Below are 20725 nucleotides of genomic sequence, written 5' to 3'. Positions count from 1 at the left end.
GAAACAGTTTTAAAAAAAAAAACCCACAAAAATTATTTACCTTTTTAGGTTCTGATATGTTATTAACATAAATAGTGTAGACACCACTTTTGTTGAAGCCGGCTTGGTATGCATCAGCACAGTCTCTGAATGGCCTGTCATCTTCTCTTTTTGTACTCTTTAGTACAACTGAAAAACAGAAAATGAATATGGTGTTGACATCAGCAGTAACAGCCGCATTGCAGTGTTATTTCTAATGGTGTATTTTTTGTTAATGGTTGCTCTAATATTTTTACAATGTGGTGACATAAAAATACTTTCATAAATAGATCGATATAATATACAAAAATTAGAGGCATTTAATTCAGTGACAAGCAGAGTGATACCACAGCCTGAGCAACTGAGTCTAGGTTATCCTGGTCAAAGGGCAGATCCACACTCGTGGTTTTTAACGTTAAGGATGGGTTAAGGAATGCTGTTGATAATGTAGATGGACACATGGTATCCTACTTTTATGTTCATAAAACGTTATTACCTTGTCTTTTTTATCACTTAATTTTTAATTGTTTTATGCTGTTATATCAGTGCAACACTGATCATATGTCCCTAGGTAGTGTTTTGTCTGGTTTTTTTACTGCATTCAAACTCTGACCCCCCTCCCATGGTATTCAAGGGGCAGATAACAAAGGACATGGAGGGAGAGAGGAAGAATTAAAATGTGAGACCAGATGGCAGAGCACAGCAACCAGCGTGGCCAGATGTTACTTACATTTGATGGGGGAAAAACCAAAGGTTAAAAAATGTTTTTGATTAACAAGTATGCCCTGTGACATTTTAGGACGACATATCTAATAGCGTTCCAATAGGGGGAAATAATGTTCAAGAGGTCAGTGTAGATCCAGCCCAAGAACAGCTGCAGTTGGTGAATTAGCCTACACTGGGCAGAAGCATTCATAGCCACAAAAGCCACTTGAGACTCCAGTGATAAGCCCTGCAGAAAGAGGCAAGTCCTCACCTGGTGCCTAAAGAGATGGGGAGTGTTGATGCTACCTGGACCTCATGGGGAAGTGAGGACAATAACCCTGCTACTCCTAGGGCCTTCTGGTGGTTCCCTCACTGTGAGAAGAGAGGTTACAGGGAACCAGGCAGAGGGCCTTCTCGGTAGTGGCGCCCGCCCTGTGGAATGCCCTCCCATTGGATGTCAAGGAAATAAACAACTACCTGACTTTTAGAAGACATCTGAAAGCAACCCTGTTTAGGGAAGCTTTTAATGTCTTATGTTTCATCATGTTTTTAATATTCTGTTGGGAGCTGCTCAGAGTGGCTGGGGAGGCCTAGCCAGATGGGTGGGGTATAAGCAATAAATTATTGTTGCTGCTGCTGTTGTTGTTGCTGCTGCTGTTACTGAGAAGGCCTTCAGCAAGGTATAGACCTCTCCACAAATGATACAGTAAATCAGGGGCAGGCAAACTTTTTCAGCTGGGGGCCGGTCCACTGTCCCTCAGACCTTGTGGAGGGCCAGACTATGTTTTGAAAAGAAGAAGAAGAAGAACGAATTCCTATGCCCCACAAATAACCCAGAGATGCATTTTAAATAAAAGCACACATTCTATTCATGTAAAAACACGCTGATTCCCAGACTGTCTACAGGCCGGATTTAGAAGGCGACTGGGCCGGATCTGGCCCCTGGGCCTTAATTTGCCTACCCATGCAGTAAATTAACAGATAGAAATAAACAGCTACAGGTTTGATGGAGGAAGCTTCTCTATCCTGCCAACATGCCTATCTGAAGCACACAATATCTGCTGACGAACGAAGGTGGAAGCCCTATGTTTAAGTTATGGTACGATACATAAAACTCGCATTACCTATTAATGGCAGGATTCGTGACTCACAATCTGTTGGCACTATATAAATGTTTAACAGTAGCAGCAGTAAAAGTTTTACGGAGGAATCTTAACGTCTTTTGTTACACTTAGAGAGGGAAAAGGCAACAGAGCTACTGTTACATTGCCAGATTAGCACATACTCTCTCCCTTTTATTATCAAGGAAAACATCCATTTGCTGCCTTCTTCACCTCACTTTTCTTTTGAGTTCCTAGCATAGCCCGATGGATGAGGCCCAGAGTTTATTGTTTTAGGCTGTTTATCTTGAAAGAAAAATCAAGGCAGCTTAGAAGTCAAACAGTGGGAAAATAGAATGAGAAATCGGAACAATAAAATAGGGTGCTGTTGGCTTCATTCAAATGTTATCATCAGTCTGGGTTGCTGAAAGATTGCTGAGATAAAAAAGATTTTATCTTCCTCTGGGAAGCAAATTCCACTAAATAACGGCTAAGGCTATAAAGGCTTGCCAGTTGCCTTGAAGCTCTGATAAAGAGAAAAGGCAGAACCCGGAACAGCCCCAGTCTTGCTCAGCAAGAAAGCTTCTATGAGAAGCTCCCTGTGTTATGCCGGTCCCAGGCCTTAAAAAATAAAGTCAGCATATTGAACTTTACCTAGAAGAACTTTAGCTAAAAGAATTGTTTTGTAAAGGTAAAGGGACCCCTGACCGTTAGGTCCAGTTGCAGACGACTCTGGGCTTGTGGAGCTCATCTCCCTTTATTGGCCAAGGGAGCTGGCGTTTGTCCACAAACACTTTTTACGGGTCATGTAGCCAGCAAGACTAAGCCGTTTATGGCGAAATCAGAGCAGCGCACGAAAACACCATTTACCTTCCCACCGGTGCAGTACCTATTTATCTACTTGCACTGGTGTGCTTTCGGACTGCTAGGTTGGCAGGTTGTTTTGTAACCTAGGCCAAATACAAATTCCAGCAGCTGATCCGATCAGCAGATGTCACCATATTCTATCATTCCAGCTGGAGTGAATTGCATGCTGTGATCGCTATCCAAGGAAGAATCCTGCTATTTTTATGGTAGATGTTTTGTTTCCTGTAAGTCACCACCACCAAAAAGCACTTGCAGGAAGGAATCCAACAGGTAGAGAGTTTTTTTGTTTTGTTTTGTTTTTATAATCACACACATTCTCTACCTGCCGAATTTCTGGGGGAAAGTTTTTATTTATGGCAACAGAATATTGTTTCTCCAGAAGGGTAGTCATTGATTGTCCTCATACTCCCCCATCTATTATTTTAAATATTTATTAGTTGTTTTTTCTTACAAATCTGTATATATACTTATCTGTTTATGAAAAAATAAATATATATATATTTTAAAAAAGTTTAGTACACACAGAAGTTCAACAGGTGGGTCATTTACAATCACACTTATTCTCTATCTGTTGAATTTCTGCCTCTGATTTTATTACTAAACAATAGGAAAAAATGGCAGGAATGTTTTGTTGTGAAGAAGGACTACATGAAGAAAATGAAATACAAGCTTGATAACTCAGTTCCTTTTGTTTTTACATCAAATCAGGAATCTCAGCACGGTGTGGTGGAACAATAATTCCCTTACAGGTGCCTTTCCCCCAAAATAAAACTGGCATGAAAACTGAGCTGCCAAGCAATTGTGTTCCTTAAAGACTGATGCATTTCCTCTTTCTTTCTCTTTTTTGTGTGAGCAATGAAAACCTTTGCCTTCTTGGCAAAGTTCCAATTTGTAATTACTCCAGGATGGAACTACGTTCTCTTGTATCCAAACGAAATGACTTCCGTGCCAAGAATTATCTTCCAGTCACTGCCCTTGTGCACCTCTATTCTATCTTCCCTTACTTGCTCCCCCCCCTAAACTGAACCCCCCTCAACACTGTAACCCTTTCCTCCTCTAGGAATGTTGCTGCAATCCCTTGATCACTTTGGTTACTAGTTAACAAGCAGCTTTTAGAGATTTAGATTCAGGTAGGTAGCCGTGTTGGTCTGACGCAGTCAAAATAAATAAATAAATGTCCAGTAGCACCTTATAAGCACATGAAAGCTTATACTCAGAACAAACTTAGTTGGTCTCTAAGGTGCTACTGGACATTTATTTATTTATTTAGAGATTTAGGATATACTTCTTTAAGACACTTAGGTAAAGGTAAAGGGACCCCTGACCATTAGGTCCAGCCGTGGCCGAATCTGGGGTTGCGGCGCTCATCTCGCTTTATTGGCCGAGGGAGTCGGCGTACAGCTTCCGGGTCATGTGGCCAGCATGACTAAGCCACTCCTGGCGAACCAGAGAAGTGCACAGAAACGCCGTTTACCTTCCCGCTGGAGTGGTACCAATTATCTACTTGCACTTTGACGTGCTTTCGAACTGCTAGGTTGGGAAGAGCAGGGACCGAGCAACGAGAGCTCACCCCGTCGCGGGGATTTGAACTGCCGACCTTCTGATCGGCAAGCCCTAGGCTCTGTGGTTTAACCCACAGCACCACCCGTGTCCCTTAAGACACTTACTTAGCAGTAAATTTGGGAGACCAGCAAAGCCAATGTGGTGCACTCCAGAATTTGGTGACTGCAACTCCTATCAGCCCAAGCCAGCACAGCCAATCATCCACAACATCTGAAGTGCATCACATTGGCTACCCATGCTGCAGACATCGGTAGGATTCACAGTTAAACATGAAAGACCATAATAACCTAAAGCTAGAAGACATGCTTCTACTTTGCATGCAGAAGATCCTGGGTTCAGTCCCTGGGATGTCCAAGCATGCCTGGTAGGGTTGCCATATTTCAATAAGTGAAAATCTGGACAGAAAAAGTTGTTGAGCTTATTTCTGCTAAACAGCAAAGAGATTTTGAGCTTTCTCCTTAGGAAAATCAGCAAAAACAACACTGCTGACATCAGCTGCCATACGTCCAGATTTTCCAGGAACATTTAGCAGATTTTCCGCCCGGACACTGCTTGCGGCAGAAGAAAGACTTCTTCCTGAAACTTGGAGAGCTGCTCTCAACCTGTAAATCATTGTGAGTGATATAGAACAATGGTTTGACTCAGTATATGGCAGCCTCTTCATGATCTGGCTTCATATCTAGGGCTTACATTGAAAGCTGAGCCTAGCTTGCCTCTCCTTCCTTGAATTTGCTCTGTAACTGGAAGTGGACCAGTCGCATCCCTGTGGACGGAATGTTAGAATGAATGGGCATTCACTCTCTCCACAGAGATGATTCTGGCTGAGAAGAAAAGGGCAGCAGCAGTAAGGCATCCATGTACTGTAGGCTGTTAGGCCTCTTTACTACATTGGAGTATGATCCTAGGGAGCAAAGTATATTGTGTGTTTTAATAACCACAATAGTGCTATGCCTGCACTTTTTTTTAAAAAAAAACACAACGCCCTCATTTCACAGCCACTTTGGAACCTTTTTTTGGCTGGGAATTGAAGCATAAATGCAAATAAGCATTTGTGGGTATATAGTGATCTTTGATATCAGTTGCTGGGAAGCAAGAGTAGGAGAGAGTTATTGCATTCATGTTCAGGCATTTATTTGGCTCCTGTGGGAAACAGGATGGTGAACTTTGGTCTGATGTGGCAGGGTTTTTTTAATGTTTAAATTTGCACTAATTAATGTTTAATTATCATGTTTAATTTGCTAAGCGGAGCAGTTCAGCTGCAGAAGCTTGTCTGTTTTATACCTATTTATGGGGTGGGGTATAATTAATCACAGGAAGACTTCAGCATTCCCAGTAGCTTGTGCTAGACAAGATAACCAAGTCTGGAGTGTAGATAGAACCTTGCTGACTGTCACTCAGCAACAATGCAAGATTGCAATTACTATACTCTCTTTTAAGGCCACACTACATATGATATTCAATGCAACAATTGCTGTTGTGAGTGAATGTGTGTACGTGTGTGTGTCAACACCAGTGCTGGAGGACCAATCAGGATCAGAATTGCAGTGTGTGGGGAGTGGGGATAACTTATTCCTCCCACATTGCCTTCTTAGTGAAAATCACCCTCACAATTTGGCATTATTTGGTTTAGAACGGAAGCTTCCAATATTTCCAACTCTGTTGTTGTTGTTGTGGAAATTTTTATACTCCTTGAAATCCCACCTTTTACCTAGGAAATGTGCATGTTCAAAGTTGACACAGTATTTCCTTAGTGTTGGGATTCAGCTTTTTTCATGCTATAATAAACCTTGAGGTGATGTGTGAAAAGCTGAATATTGCAAGTAGGAGTTGATGGACACAGGAAGCTAGGCTGGAGGCTGGCACTTGTAACATTTCCTTGCATCTACCATACCCCCTGTTGTTTTTGTCCATTGAGTTGGGAAAGATTGAGGGAACAAGGAGAAGGGGACAACAGAGGACGAGATGGTTAGGCAGTGTTCTTGAAGCTACCAACATGAGTTTGACCAAACTCCGGGAGGCAGTGGAAAACAGGAGTGCCTGGCGTGCTCTGGTCCATGGGGTCACGAAGAGTCAGACACGACTAAACAACAACAACCATACTCCCTAATGCATGGGGAAGGGCTGTATCTCGATGACAGAACATCTGCTTTGCATGCAGAAGGTCTTAGGCTCAATCTCCAGGTAAAGAGCACCCCACCTGAACTCCCAGAAGCTGGTGCTGCCAGTCAATGTACTGACCTAGACGAACCAATGGTCATACTTCATGTGTTCCTGTGTTGGTGTGAATAGATTTTGAATTGTCCTCATATGGAGTCAGGAACTTTCCTTTGATCAACCAAAGATTGCCCAACGCTAGTTTAGTAATTCTCAGACCCCTGATAATAATGCGATATTATATATCAGAGGATGTTGAGAAAAGGCTGTGTCAAGCAAAATTAATTTTGATTTACTCAGTAATCTAAGATCTGACACAATGAATAAGAAATTCAAAACATAGTAGTTACTGGTTCCGATGTAAATTAACCAATCCTATTACTAATCGAAGGATGCTTATCTTGATACTAGCATATTTCAACATTTCCTGGCATTTCTAATCACATGTTGATATAATGAAGGATGTAGTGCTTTGTGGCTTTTCAAATATCTGTCAAATATGGTTGTTATATTAACCTAAAACTGACTTTTCCTGATTGCATGCTCGACTATTCAACAGTGATCGCAGACATGGGTTTGTGATCCCACTGGTTGGTAAGACTGTTGATCCTACTCATTACTAAGATTGTATAGTTCCATTCAAAGTTCAGCTAATGAGAGTCAAAAATTTCTTGTAGATTAGTAAAGACAAAAGCTCTGATGCCGTTGCACTTGCACCTAAGTCACCATGATCCCCAGTGACAGTAGATCCACCATGTCCCACCGCAGCAGAGACCTCTAACTTTCCTAAGGTCACAAAGAGCACACCAAGTGGTGGTGCTCCATTTCAGGTCTGGGGGCTGCCCTTTCAATGATCCCTACTGGTTGGAAAGCAAATGAGACCCGGGAGAGGTTGACAGGGCCTAGAGAGATATAAAGGCTCTGCAGGAGTAGGGACGCTGTTGTCAACAAGTGGTTGACTCTGATACCTCCTGGGGATCTGTCTGTGATTCTGCAAGCCCTGTGTCCAGTCATCTTTGCTATGTGGAACTGTAGTGATCTGCTACTCTTGTCATCCTGGGTTTTGAACATGTACTTGGCTCACCCAGGTTGACCTAGGGTCCCTTCAACACCCCACTCTGTTTAGTTCAGCCTTTCCCAAGGCAAACACAAGTCCCAGCTCAGCCACAATTCTCACTGTTATGCTCCCTCAAGGGATTGTTCTGAGGAAAAAACTTCCATGAGTGCTGCTTTAATACAAACATGTCAATATATGCTTGTATCATGCATGTGTTATGAAGCTTACCGTGGAAATCTCTTGGCACTTACTAGTCCCACTCAATCCCTTGGTAATAATAATAATAATAATTTATTATTTATACCCCGCCCATCTGGCTGGGCCTCCCCAGCCACTCTGGGCGGCTTCCATAAAACCAAAAATACAGTAAAATCACACGTTAAAAACTTCCCTGAACAGGGCTGCCTTAAGATGTCTTCTGAATGTCAGGTTATCGCTTTGACATCTGCTGGAAGGGCGTTCCACAGGGCGGGCGCCACTACCGAGAAGGCCCTCTGCCTGGTTCCCTGTAGCTTTGCTTCTCGCAATGAGGGAACCGCCAGAACGCCCTCGGCGCTAGACCTCAGCGTCCGGGCAGAACGATGGGGGTGGAGACGCTCCTTCAGGTATACTGGACCGAGGCCGTTTAGGGCTTTAAAGGTCAGCACCAACACTTTGAATTGTGCTCGGAAACTTACTGGGAGCCAATGTAGGTCTTTCAAGACCGGTGTTATATGGTCTCGGCGGCCGCCCCCAGTCACTAGTCTAGCTGCCGCATTCTGGATTAGTTGTAGTTTCCGAGTCACATTCAAAGGCAGCCCCACGTAGAGTGCATTGCAGTAGTCCAAGCGGGAGATAACCAGAGCATGCACCACTCTGGTGAGACAGTCCGCAGACAGATAGGGTCTCCGCCTACGTACCAGATGGAGCTGGTAAACAGCTGCCCTGGACACAGATTTGACCTGTGCCTCCATGGACAGCTGTGAGTCCAAAATGACTCCCAGGCTGCGCACCTGATCCTTCAAGGGCACAGTTACCCCATTCAGGACCAGGGAATCCTCCACACCTGCCCGCCTCCTGTCCCCCAAAAACAGTACTTCTGTCTTGTCAGGATTCAACCTCAATCTGTTAGCCGCCATCCATCCTCCAACCGCCTCCAGACACTCACGCAGGACCTTCACCGCCTTCACTGGTTCTGATTTAAAAGAGAGGTAGAGCTGGGTATCATCGGCATACTGATGAACACCCAGCCCAAACCTCCTGATGATCTCTCCCAGCGGCTGCATGTAAATGTTGAAAAGCATGGGGGAGAGGACAGAACCCTGAGGCACCCCACAAGTGAGAGCCCAGGGGTCTGAACACTCATCCCCCCCCCCACTTTCTGAACACGGCCCAGGAGGAAGGAGCGGAACCACTGTATGACAGTGCTCCCAGCTCCCAGCCCCTCAAGACGGTCCAGAAGGATGCTATGGTCGATGGTATCAAACGCCGCTGAGAGATCCAGCAGAACTAGGAAACAGCTCTCACCTTTGTCCCTAGCCCGCCGGAGATCATCAACCAGTGCGACCAAGGCAGTTTCAGTCCCATGATGAGGCCTGAATCCCGACTGGAAGGGATCCAAATGGTCCGCTTCTTCCAGGCGTGCCTGGAGTTGTTCGGCAACCGCTCGCTCAATCACCTTGCCCAGGAATGGAAGATTTGAGACTGGGCGATAATTGGCCATCGTGGCCGCATCTAAAGATGTTTTTTTAAGAAGCGGTTTAATAACCGCCTCTTTCAGCAGGTCTGGGAAGGCTCCCTCATGGAGGGAAGCATTCACCACCCCACGAAGCCCATCGCCCAGTCCTTCCTGGCTAGCTTTTATAAGCCAGGATGGGCAAGGATCCAGGAGACAGGTGGTTGGTTTCACTCGTCCAAGCAGCCTGTCCACATCCTCAGAGGTAACAGATTGGAATTGGTCCCACTCAACTTGACTAGACAGAACTCTAGCACTCTCCCGCCCCGGCCCTGCTCCCACGGTGGAGTCTACTTCTTCCCGAATCTGAGCGATTTTATCTGCAAAAAACTGGTAGAACTGGTCCTGGTGGCTACCTAGCAAAATCCTAAAAAATGGGAGTCTGGTTGCTGTGTTTAAGCTTAGAAGCCAGCCTTGGAACCCATCCATCTCCCAACAATTCCTTAAGCTGTCTTATTTACTCTTGCCCACTTAACTATGCTTAAGTTCTACTCATACGACACTTCTGTGAGGTCAGATGGGGACATGCAGAACTTAGGGGTGGGGCATCTAGTAGCCCACTGAATCATACTACAGTAGTTCTGAAAGCCTACATTATAATCTTAGGTGTTAAATTGGATAATGGCTTTACAATCCACAAGGAGCATAATTCAGTACCCAATGGTCATTTGATTCTGAATGTGTTTAAGGAAGCTGGCCTAAGCAGGTATTTGGAAAATATAGTTTTATCCTCAGAATGACATGCTAATAGAAATCTGGGACAGAATTGACTCAATAAGATGGCAGTCATTGTATTAGAGACATTCTGGGGAGAAATCCATAACCACCCCTGATTTAATTGTTCAAGCATATGCCATCTTACCTCCTTCTTTAGAACAAAGACTGACTAAGTTGTGAACGGTGTCCATGAGCTCCAGCTGTTGTTTTTGCAGAATACTGTTATTGGTGGTTGCCTTACTCAGCTGCCTCTCCAGTTCTTGGATGATGTAGGTCTGACGTGAAACCAAGCCTTGCAGGTTCTCTTTCTCCTCCTTCAACGTATCCAGCTCCCCTTTATGTCTTTCTTCCATTTCAAGGATTTTGTGTTCCAATAAACTAGTAGGGGGAAAACACATCTTTGTTAGTGGTAGTGTATGGGAGTAGCTGGCTGGAGAATCAAGCAGAGGAGATGAGAGGCTGCAGGTCATTCATTCATTCATTCATTCCATTTATATCCCACCATTCCTCCAAGGAGCTCCACATAGTACACATGGTTGTCCATCTCATTTTGCCCTCACAACCACCCCGTGAGGTAGGTTAGGCTAAGAGACAGTGATTGGCCAAGGCTGCTGAGTGGGGACTATTATCTTAGTCTCCCGGGTCTTAGTCCATCACTCTAACTAGTACATCATGCTGACTGTCTTTTATATGTGGAAGGGGCCCAAAGCCTTTGAGAACCAGCTCTGGAGGGTAGCCTCCCAACAATAGGAGTGGTTGCATCTGTCACTTTTGGTTTCTCGGTTTCTCAATTTCCCCACTCTTAGTTTCAGTTCTCCACATTTCCACATCAGTTTGCAACTTTTTATTTTAAAAAATCCTCATGAAAGTCATCAGCATTGAACTGCAACTTTCTCCTAAAATACACATTTGTTTTGAGGGGGGGGGATTCCCAATACAGTGGGCAGCTAGCATCTGCAAAGAAAAGGAGGATAAGGGGAGGAGTGAAGGAGAACTACACTAGCCCAAAGCTCACCTTATTATTACTATAAACTATAGTCAAGGCATGCCTGCCCATGAGGTGGGCTGATGTTGCCGCCTTGGGTGGTGGAATCCTGCGGGACAGCACTTGTGCAGCAATGACCTCTTCTGGCAAGATCTCGTGAGAGTTCTGTGAGATCTCATGAGAGTTCTCCGAGATCTTGCCAGAAGAAGCCACTGCCATGTGACCTAGGCAACTGAGGCTTCTGCGGGAAAGGGCACCTCATGTTTTGCCACAGGTGGTTAAACAGGATGGGTCCCCCCCCCCCGACCATAGTTTATCATTACAGCAGAAGACTCTGCACTAAAATACAGCACCGAGTTGCATTTAAAGTGTGATTTCAAGACAGTTTGGAGGTTGCTGGCTGGAGAAATGGAAAGGGAGCAGAAATGAGTTTCGAAAAGCCTAGTGAGCCCCTCATTGCTCATCCTCAGAGGAGCAACATAACACAGGCCTGTTTCTGGATAATACTGCTGACAAACATGGCCAAACCTTGACACCTGGCAACATACCACCGTTATAATGTGAATGGTTTCCTATCTGAAAACTAATATTTGGCTAAAGAGTAAAGGTGACTAGACTGACTATGGCTGCATGGAAAATAAAAATACCACCACTCACCCCCGCGTGCATTTTATTACGATTCAGATTTCCAAGTGAGATAACATGTACTGCATACAGGAATATATTAAATATGTGTTTAGAAAAAGCAAGATGATGTAAGATCTTGTCTCTCTCTCTCTCTAAATGAGAGTGATACCCAGATCCTCGTGAGTCCCCCTTGCCCCCATAGTCTTTAGTTGTACTAGAATCCAAGGACATTTAAAGTTAAAAAATATCAGTTTCTCCAAATTTACTTAATTTCTCTGTGAGGTGTCAGAGGAAATATGGCACCCTAACTGTTCTCAGATTGTAGGGTTATGTGAGGTACATAGCGTCTTTAGAGAACAGGGAAGTGAAAACCGACACAGCAAAGGTGATCCAGATAAAGAATATAATAGTTCATCCAAAGAGGAAATTAGGCACAAGCTAACATGATACTTCACTCTGCCAGAATTTCTTTCAGAGAAGTTGGCTTGTGCATGTTTGAAATATACGGTATTTTCATGGTGAATCAGAGGGCGTTCACTCTTCATTGAGAACTTCAGGCTACAATATGGGGACAGGGGAACCTTGGACCTGGGGGCAGAATGTGACCTTCTCGGCGTCCCTCTCTGACCCTCAGTACTCTCTCCACAGACCCCTCTCAGGGTCACACTACTCAACACCCCAGATCCACACTCTCCTCAAGTGTTTGGGCCTAAGCAGAATGTCCTTGAACCACAAAACGCCCATTGCTTCCCTGAATGGAGGAGGCAGGTACGTATAGAAACCCCTGGTTTTTGTGTAGTTGAAATGTCCAAAGTAAGAGTCTCCTCCATTGCGCCAGCCACTTTTCTCTCTGGCCCTACCCACCACTGGAATGCAGCCCTTTCTGGAAAGTTCCCCATGTGGGAACATGGTCCTCCTTATTATGGGATTTTTATTCCCACCCGCACTCAGATCTTGCTCCCAGTGGGATAGGAAGCTCGGAGTTTGGAAGAGTTGCCTCTCCTTTTGAGGTAGGTCTCCAAACAGCCAAGGTTCTTCTATCACAAGCATCTTTACATCTTTCTCTGGAAACTACATTTACGAAGGGGTCACCGGCATCCTTTTTCTTGGCCTGCTCTCCTTCTTAGCCTGAAAGAGGAAAATATATGGCTTTCTCCCATTCCTCTCCCTGTGGGCACATCACTGCTATGGGCTTTGTTGGTTTCAGAGGAAGGAAGAGGGTTGGAGGACTGCAAATCTAAATGGGACATGTTCTTCTCCCGCTCACTCTTTTCTGAGGTGAGCACTATGAGCTCCTAAAAGCTGTATCTGTTCCTGATAATCTTCTCTCACATCCCTAATCACGGGTCTTCCTCTTACAGAGACGATTGGGGAGCATCTTCATAAATGGATGTACATTTTGCCCCGGAGTTCCACTGGACACTATAGCAATGGACTACTCATGGTAGTCCAGTATTAGCATCAAGACTCGGCATCATAAAACCACTCATGTGGTGCTGCTTGGAGGTTTTAGCATCAAAACCTTTCTGTTATAACAAGGAAGATGTAAATATATCCCATCTGCAGACCAGTCTTTTGATTCCGTATGCCAAAGATCATGCTTTTTATATCCACAGACTAACCAGTGGATTCAAGACTGCCAGTGATCCACGTGCTATCCAAGATTTAATTTGAAATTCCCCCCACATCCCTCTTAAGGCTTTTATTTCTGGATAACAGATCAGTGGCAGAGTGCCTTGAACACAGTTCATCTACCCAAACCTCGGGATATAATAGTATCCATATGTTATTGTTTTTATTGACTATCACAGACATTCAATGTGGGATGTTACATATGATAAACATATACTTAATTAAAGCCATGAATCTGCTTCTACACTCTGGAGTAATATTTTTCTAGAAAGGAAAAGTAATGAAAATGAAACACAAATATGCTTTCCATTTAAATTATAAAACATTTGATGTACAAGAAACACACCTCCTAAAAGCATGACTTTTTGTCTCACAAAGTGAAAAGTAGGAGGGATTATGGATTACAAGAACATGAAAAGAGCCTTGCTGGATCAGGCAAAAGGCCGATTGAGCCCAGCCTCTCTGCTTCCCACCATGGCCTACCAGATGTTTCTGAGAAGCTCAAAGCAGTTAGTGCAGTTCTTATTCTTACAACCACTTCTGCTTGGCTTTTCTAGGATGCTCATAAGAAAGCTGTCCCCCACATAGATAAAGGGACCCCTGACCATTAGGTCCAGTCGTGACCGACTCTGGGGTTGCGGCGCTCATCTTGCTTTATTGGCCAAGGGAGCCGGCGTACAGCTTCCAGGTCATGTGGCCAGCATGACTAAGCTGCTTCTGGCGAACCAGAGCAGCGCACAGAAACGCCGTTTACCTTCCCGCTGGAGCGGTACCTATTTATCTACTTGCACTTTGACGTGCTTTTGAACTGCTAGGTTGGCAGGAGCAGGGACCGAGAAATGGGAGCTCACCCCATCACGGGGATTCAAACTGCTGACCTTCTGATCGGCAAGTCCTAGGCTCTGTGGTTTCACCCACAGCGCCACCAGTGTCCCCCACATACTGAACCCTCTATACACCATTTCTGCAACAATTTGCTTTTTGCTTTCTTTTTTTGGTAGATCCTCATGAAAATACACCAGCATTTTAATGTGGTATTTTTTCCTAATACAGTCGTACTTCTCGAATGGAATCCGTTCCGAAAGTCCAGTCAACTTCCGTAAACGTTCGAAAACCAAGGCGCAGCTTCCGATTGGCTGCAGGAGCTTCCTGCACCCAATCGGAACCAGCGGGGAAGCTGTGTCAGACGTTCGGCTGGAACATTCGCAAACTGGAACACTCACTTCCGGGCTTGAGGTGTTCAGGAGCCAAAATGTTCGAGTCACAAGGTGTTCCAGAACCAAGGTACGACTGTAAATATATTTTTGTATGTTTTGAAAAATATAGACATTTTTGCAAGTGCTTTCCCCGAATCAAATGCATTTTTCTATGTTATTGCCGTGTGCATATGCACTTTCACACACACTTCGTCTTAGTATATGCATTTTTGTACACGCTACTTGGGTGAAGACCTGCATTGCAAAATTCACAACAGCGTAAATTTCAAAGGATCTATGATGTACTGCTTCCTTGAGGAGGGAGGATAAGTGGGGGTGTCTGTATATATCTGTTGATTTCCACAATGCAGCATGCTGTCTTGTTTATTACCTCCCAGACAATATTTTACATAACAGTAAATTAATTCCCAGTAATGAGTCGGCCACGGGAGTTAGATTAGTGGAATGTTGCCTATGTGTGATGGCCTGGGATTCCGAGTCTGAGAGCGATCCGGAGGAATCCCAGCCGGCACAGGAGTCCCCGCCTCCAGGGCCGGCTGAACTGGGGCAAGGCCTAGATGCTGAGGAAACTCAAGAGCAGGCACCAGGTGAAACCATTCTGGCCCCAGAGGTGCTGGATGACTCAGTGGCCACAGGTGAGCCTCCTCCAGGGCCCAGTAACCCTTTGGCCTCTCCTGATCTGCAGAGGCTTAGGGCAGAGAGGCGAAGGGAACTGGTTGCCCCCAGGAGGAGTGCTCGCCTTAAGGCCAGAGGAGGCGGGGCTCCTGGGGGTCGGGACCGCCCCTGACCTTAGAAGAGGATAAAAGCCCAGTCAGGCCGGCCCCAGGTTGCGGGAGCAACGTCGTTGTTGGCTTCGGACCTTCCTGTGTTCCAGATCCCTGCTCAGCCTCCTGTTCCTGATTATCCGGTACTCCTGTTCCCTGCTCGGCTTCCTGTTCCTGACTATCCGGTACTCCTGTTCCCTGCTCGGCCTCCTGTTCCCGACCATCCGGTGTTCCTGTTCCCTGCACAGCCTCCTGTTCCAGCGTACCTGTTCCCCGCCCGGCTCTCTGCCTCGGACCTTGCCCCTCTTCGTGTGGACTCTGCTACACCCAAGATACCTTACCCCCGGGACCAGCACACTATGTCAAGGAAGGAAGAGAGATGGTAGCATTTTTAACCCCACTGACTGGGATGTCATGGAATGAGGAAGCCTACAGATGTTTTACTGCTTAAGCAACAACACATCTGACCGTTTATAGATGACTTCATGAAAGTCATGTCAGCTTCATGTAGTGCAGTAAAGAGTCTGGGTATTTTAGATTTCCCCTTCCCGTTTATATTTACAAATGTGGTTTTGCATTAATTTCAGAATCAGTGTATAGATAAGGGAATCATACACACTGCCTTAATGATTCTCTCTGCAGAAATGGCAATGAAAACCATATTGAAGTGTTCAGAGTGGTATGCAGATCCAGAAAGGGTGACATTCTCAGTAACATGGTAATTACTTGTCAACGGTAGTCAGACCACTAATTTCATGTCTCCTTTATTTAGCTGCACAACAAACCTCACAATGAAACCACAGGCCTATATTTAGATGGTAGATCTCGAAGCCATGTTTAAAGGCAGAAATACCAGCAGAGAATAAAGTCCTACTGTTGAGACCTTCTATCAGCCTTTTACTTCAGAGTTTGCAGGGCACACTGCAGCCAGCTCAAGACTTGGATTCTATTTATTTTAAATTTTTGATAAGATCAAGTGTTGGCATTTTTTAAGGGAAACTAACTGCATGTGTTTTGTTAAATGCACATTATAAACTTCTTGAAAAAACAGGTACATTAGTAAAAAAAAAACACCCACCCTGCATATAAAAATGTGTTTATTGGGAGAAATTCACTCAAAAATGCTGATAAATCTTCACGAGGATTAAAAGAAGAAGAAAAAGAATTAGCAAATTGCTGAAAAATGTGGAGAACTCAATTTAATGTTGGGAAAATGAGCCTGTGAGAACAAAACGTGACAGATCCATCCCTATTTCAAGGAAATAATTAGGGATGCTTCAAATATCATACGTTTCCTACATGGAGAGCATGTAGGAAAAGCAAGAAGGCCACATGTGGATTTTCATGAATAATGATCATGCTTGTGTCTATTACTACAGCCCACATAGGAAATACAGATCATTTGAAATTGGCTTTAGATGTTGCAAGATCAGGTTAAAGGTGCAAAGAAAAGTGTGTTGTCTTTAGGGCATGTTAGCTAGGGGGCATATTCCTTTAGATGGCAACGTTTAAGAGCTGCTAGTTCCTAGTCTCAAATGCCACAATATTATCTAATGCTGTCAAGTCTATTGATCTTAAATGAGGCCCGAAATCAATTTTCTACCGGAGAAATGGTGCGTTACTTTTGTCAGGATGTAAACCAGCAGGGTGGATCAGCAGGAGAGTATACTTAACCCTCTTCTCCCTGTTCTGCTAATAAACTTCACTCTTAGGGAGAGGTTAGACAGAAAGGCCAATGTAAAAAATTCTCTGTTGTAGCTACTGTGGAAAAAAAGGTGATGAAGTAGACCGTGGAACCAGCCCTGATGATTCTCCCCTGGGGCTAGGATTGCTTGATCCAGACAATTTCCTTTGCAAGGTAGATCTGCTAATCCGGTCCAGACCATGCTTGAAGTTTAAAGAGGATTTTAACTCAGATGCATTTGAGAACAGGATGTGGACCACTTCTTAGATATATATATTAGGGTTCTCAAGAGCTTGGACATTTTAAAAGTACAGATAATAAGATTTAGTCTGCCCAACAGATACAGATAACTGCCATCACTGGGATAAATGCCCTGCATATCGTCTACATTTTTACTGTATTTTATATGTATAAGGGAATTCGAGATGATACTTCACCTGCTATGAAGCTGGAATGGTTAACATCAACAAAGGGAGCCCTCCTTGCTCACCTACAACTTAGATCTGTGAGACAGACAGGCACAAGGCACAGGGCCTTTTCTGTGGTGGCTTCATGGCTTCGGAATCTTTTACTGCCTCACCTCCAGAAGCCAGTTTTCCCCCCAAGGGGGTTGAATGACTTGAAACTTGGCATTCACGTCAGCAATATTCTTCTCTGAGAGAGCTTTCCTTCTGTTGTCTTATATTAGGAGGTCAGTGTGTTTTATCTGGCTTATTGTTTTGATTTCTTAGCACATAAGTGGAACATGGTTCAGTGAAACTTGGTGATTCAGCCTACAAGTATTTTAAAACAAATAAAGCAATTCACAAACATCAGAAGTAAGAGTTGTCATCCTTTTTCAAAAAAACAACAACCGTAAGCAATCCCTTGCACTGAGCTACCTGGTGGGGCATATTTTGTTGTAGTTGTTGCTGTTATTAATAAAATACATGTTATTTCTTACTGAAGATGTAAACTGGCTCTTTCAAGGAGTACTGGAAACCTTTTCTTGTCTATTTAAAAAGTAATTTTCCATATGCGAAGTCCACAGTGGGGTTTGAAGTTTAAGGGGACAAAACAGCAGAACTTATTAAGAAAACCATTAAAGAAGATGAAACTGGATGTGATGGAATTTTAGAATGAAACTGTATGCAATCTTGATTATAAACATTGAGGATGGGTGAGTGGGAAGGCAACAGTATTCCAGGAAGTTTTTTTTTATGTTTGATGTTTTATTGTGTTTGTAATATTTTGTTGGGAGCCACCCAGAGTGGCTGGCGAAACCCAGCCAGATAGGCAGCATGTAAATATAAATAGATAAGATTATTATTATTATTATTAAATAGGATTTTAACTGTTGAGTGACAAAATGTAACTTTGAATTTTGAAATAAAATAAAATATGTATTGGGGGGGATGTAAACTAGACATTTTATTTAGTCATAAGAGCATTTCTCCAACCCACCTTTCAGGCCAATGGGGCCACCTAGAAGGCATGTAAACACACACACACACCACAAAATAACAAGCAATACAAACCGGGATCGTTTACACAGAGCCAAACAGAACGCAAGCAAACAGCAGGAATGGGATAAAAACAAAAGCTTGGCAAGCTACTGAGGCTTTGCCGCAAATCAAAACGCCAGAACAGAGGAGCCCACGGAGCCTTTCCATAGCGGGGATTTCGCAGGCAGAGGTGCTGCTGATGTGATGCAGGAGATCAGATCTCCTGGCTTTTAATTTTATTTTGTTAAAAAGGCTTCATAGCAGAAGAACATCAGAAAAGCCTGCTGGATCATTGACCACCCAGGTGCCTGTGGGAAACCCGTTAGGAGGACCTTAGCACAACTGGTATTCGGAAACATATTGTCTCCGTCTGTGGAGGCACAGGATACCAGCTGTGGGGTGGCATGAATAGGAATGGGGCAGGGCGCTGGGGGAAATGATGTCCAGTGCTTCCCTGTTGCTCTGTTTCCCTGACCAAAATCCCCTTCCCCAAGCTGCTATTAGCTCTACTAGGAGGAAAGGGGACCTCCTGAGCTTATTAGCTTCCCCCAACGGGACTCCAGGGGAAGGGACATATTTTAACTAGGAAAACAGCACAGAGACAAAGGTTTCAACACTGCGCTACCTCCTGGTGCCATTGCCCTCGTCTAATTTTGGGGGTCCCACAGCTGCTTAAAGCTGTAATAAAACATCAAGAGCTCTGATTACAGATGTCCCACCACATCATGTATGTTTTGGCCCATAGTTTTCAATGCATCTATATATATAAAAAATTACGTCCAAGGTATTACACATTCCTCTTACACGGAAAATTATAGCACCAGATGTTTTTTGACAGCGCATTATACTAACACTACAGATTTAAAAAAAAAAAAAAAATTGGTGAAGGGATCATAATGTCGCTGCTGTGGCAATTCTCATGCCAAAATCCTTTTTTAAGCACTTTTTGTTCATGGCTGAGCAGTCGCAAGCCCTTGTGTTGGAAACGCAGGGATATCCTTTCCAACGAAAGGCTGCTCCTAAAGTTACAAAATTCTTACAGGGGAAGATTGGTATGTGGAGGGAGGGATAGGAAACATGTGTAGATCAGGATGGGCAAACTCAGTTGACAAGATCTAAGAAGAGCTTGCAGGATCAGACCAAATGCTCCTTTAGTCCAGCATTTAGTCATGGCGGCTAACAAAAGGCCTGCAGGAAGTCTGTTAGCAGGACATGAGTGGAGTGGTCCTCTCCCACTCATGATTCTCAGCAAATCATGTTCAAAGGCATATTGCCTCTGGCACCGAAGGTAGTACATAACCCTCATGACTCACAGCCTTTTAAAAAATAACTGGAACCTTAAGATTAACCATTCAAAGCTGGATGCAAAAGACATACAGTGGTACCTCGGAAGTGTGATAGGAATTTTATGGTCTTAGATATATAGTAATGTTCATAACTGCACATACATAGATCAGCACAGGAAAACCAACCTGGAACCATTTTGATTCCTAAACTGACCAAATCCTTTCTCTGCAAGGTTAAAAATGGAAAAGCCTCCCCATTGTCTCTTCCTTCACAAATCCTGTCTTAATCTGTGTTTGAATAAGGTGTGAGCCTGTGACCTGGCCCAGGAAATAAGTATTTTACCACTACAAAAGAATGGCCAGGCTCCCCAGAAAATCCAATCAAGTAACCTGCTAGACAGGAGATAAACAAGGAGAAGAGAAAAACAACATTTAAATTTCTGTGATGTAGGTGGGATGTATCTGAGGGGTGGTCTTAGGTTACACCCCTTCTGTGATGTATGCATAATGTTTCTGGGGGTGGTCCTGATCTAGAGAAGGGGAATTTCAAAAGTCTTTATAAGGCCTTGCAGGCCATTGTTCTGGGTCCTCTTCCTCTCCTGCGTGTGAGGGGAGTACCCTGTTGCAACAGATCAATAAAGATCAAGCTTACTAGCTGCTTTGCTTCTCAATATTCTCTGGTTGGCCTCTGTTATTTTCTCCTACCAATAGGGAACCTATGTAAGGACTCTATATGGGCTCTTGGATACCCCATAAGGGAAAAGGGCATATTTTTATTTACAACAGAAGTCAAATGGAATCCATTCCAGAAGTCCGTTCGACTGCCAAAATGTTCAGAAACCAAGGTGTGGCTTCTGATTGGCTGCAGGAAGCTCCTGCAGCCAATTGGAAGCTGCAGAAGCCCTGTCGGATGTTTGGGTTCCAAAGAACGTTCGCAAACCGGAACACTTACTTCTGGGTTTGCGGCGTTCGGGAGCCAAAACGTTTGACTCACAAGGCGTTCGCAAACCAAGGTACAACTGTACTTAGAGTTAAAGAATTCTGAGCCCAAGGATTTGTTTCAGTACCAGAACCGATTGCACAGCTCCTAAAACCCCACTCCTGTGTGTCCCCCTTCCCCAATTTTCTTCATTTCAGCAATATAATTTGGA

General features: G+C 44.1%; 1 protein-coding gene across 5 annotated transcripts in view; it reads right to left on the bottom strand.

Moving 5' to 3' along the window:
* The window catches only part of ANGPT1 (angiopoietin 1), a 159547-nt gene that overhangs the window by 43076 nt on the left and 95746 nt on the right, over nucleotides 1-20725 (bottom strand). For all 5 annotated transcript variants that reach the window (XM_083516813.1, XM_083516817.1, XM_083516815.1 and 2 more), the window contains exons 5-6: nucleotides 10041-10273; nucleotides 41-168 (exon numbers count right to left, since the gene is read on the bottom strand). In XM_083516813.1, coding sequence (XP_083372939.1) covers nucleotides 41-168; nucleotides 10041-10273 — 361 coding nt within the window. The remainder of the gene's footprint in view (nucleotides 1-40; nucleotides 169-10040; nucleotides 10274-20725) is intronic.

This window comes from Podarcis liolepis (assembly GCF_965112155.1).
Source record: "Podarcis liolepis genome assembly, chromosome: 8".
Taxonomy (NCBI): domain Eukaryota; kingdom Metazoa; phylum Chordata; class Lepidosauria; order Squamata; family Lacertidae; genus Podarcis; species Podarcis liolepis.
Note: the sequence above shows the minus strand (reverse complement) of the source record. Positions and strands in the feature narration are given on the sequence as shown.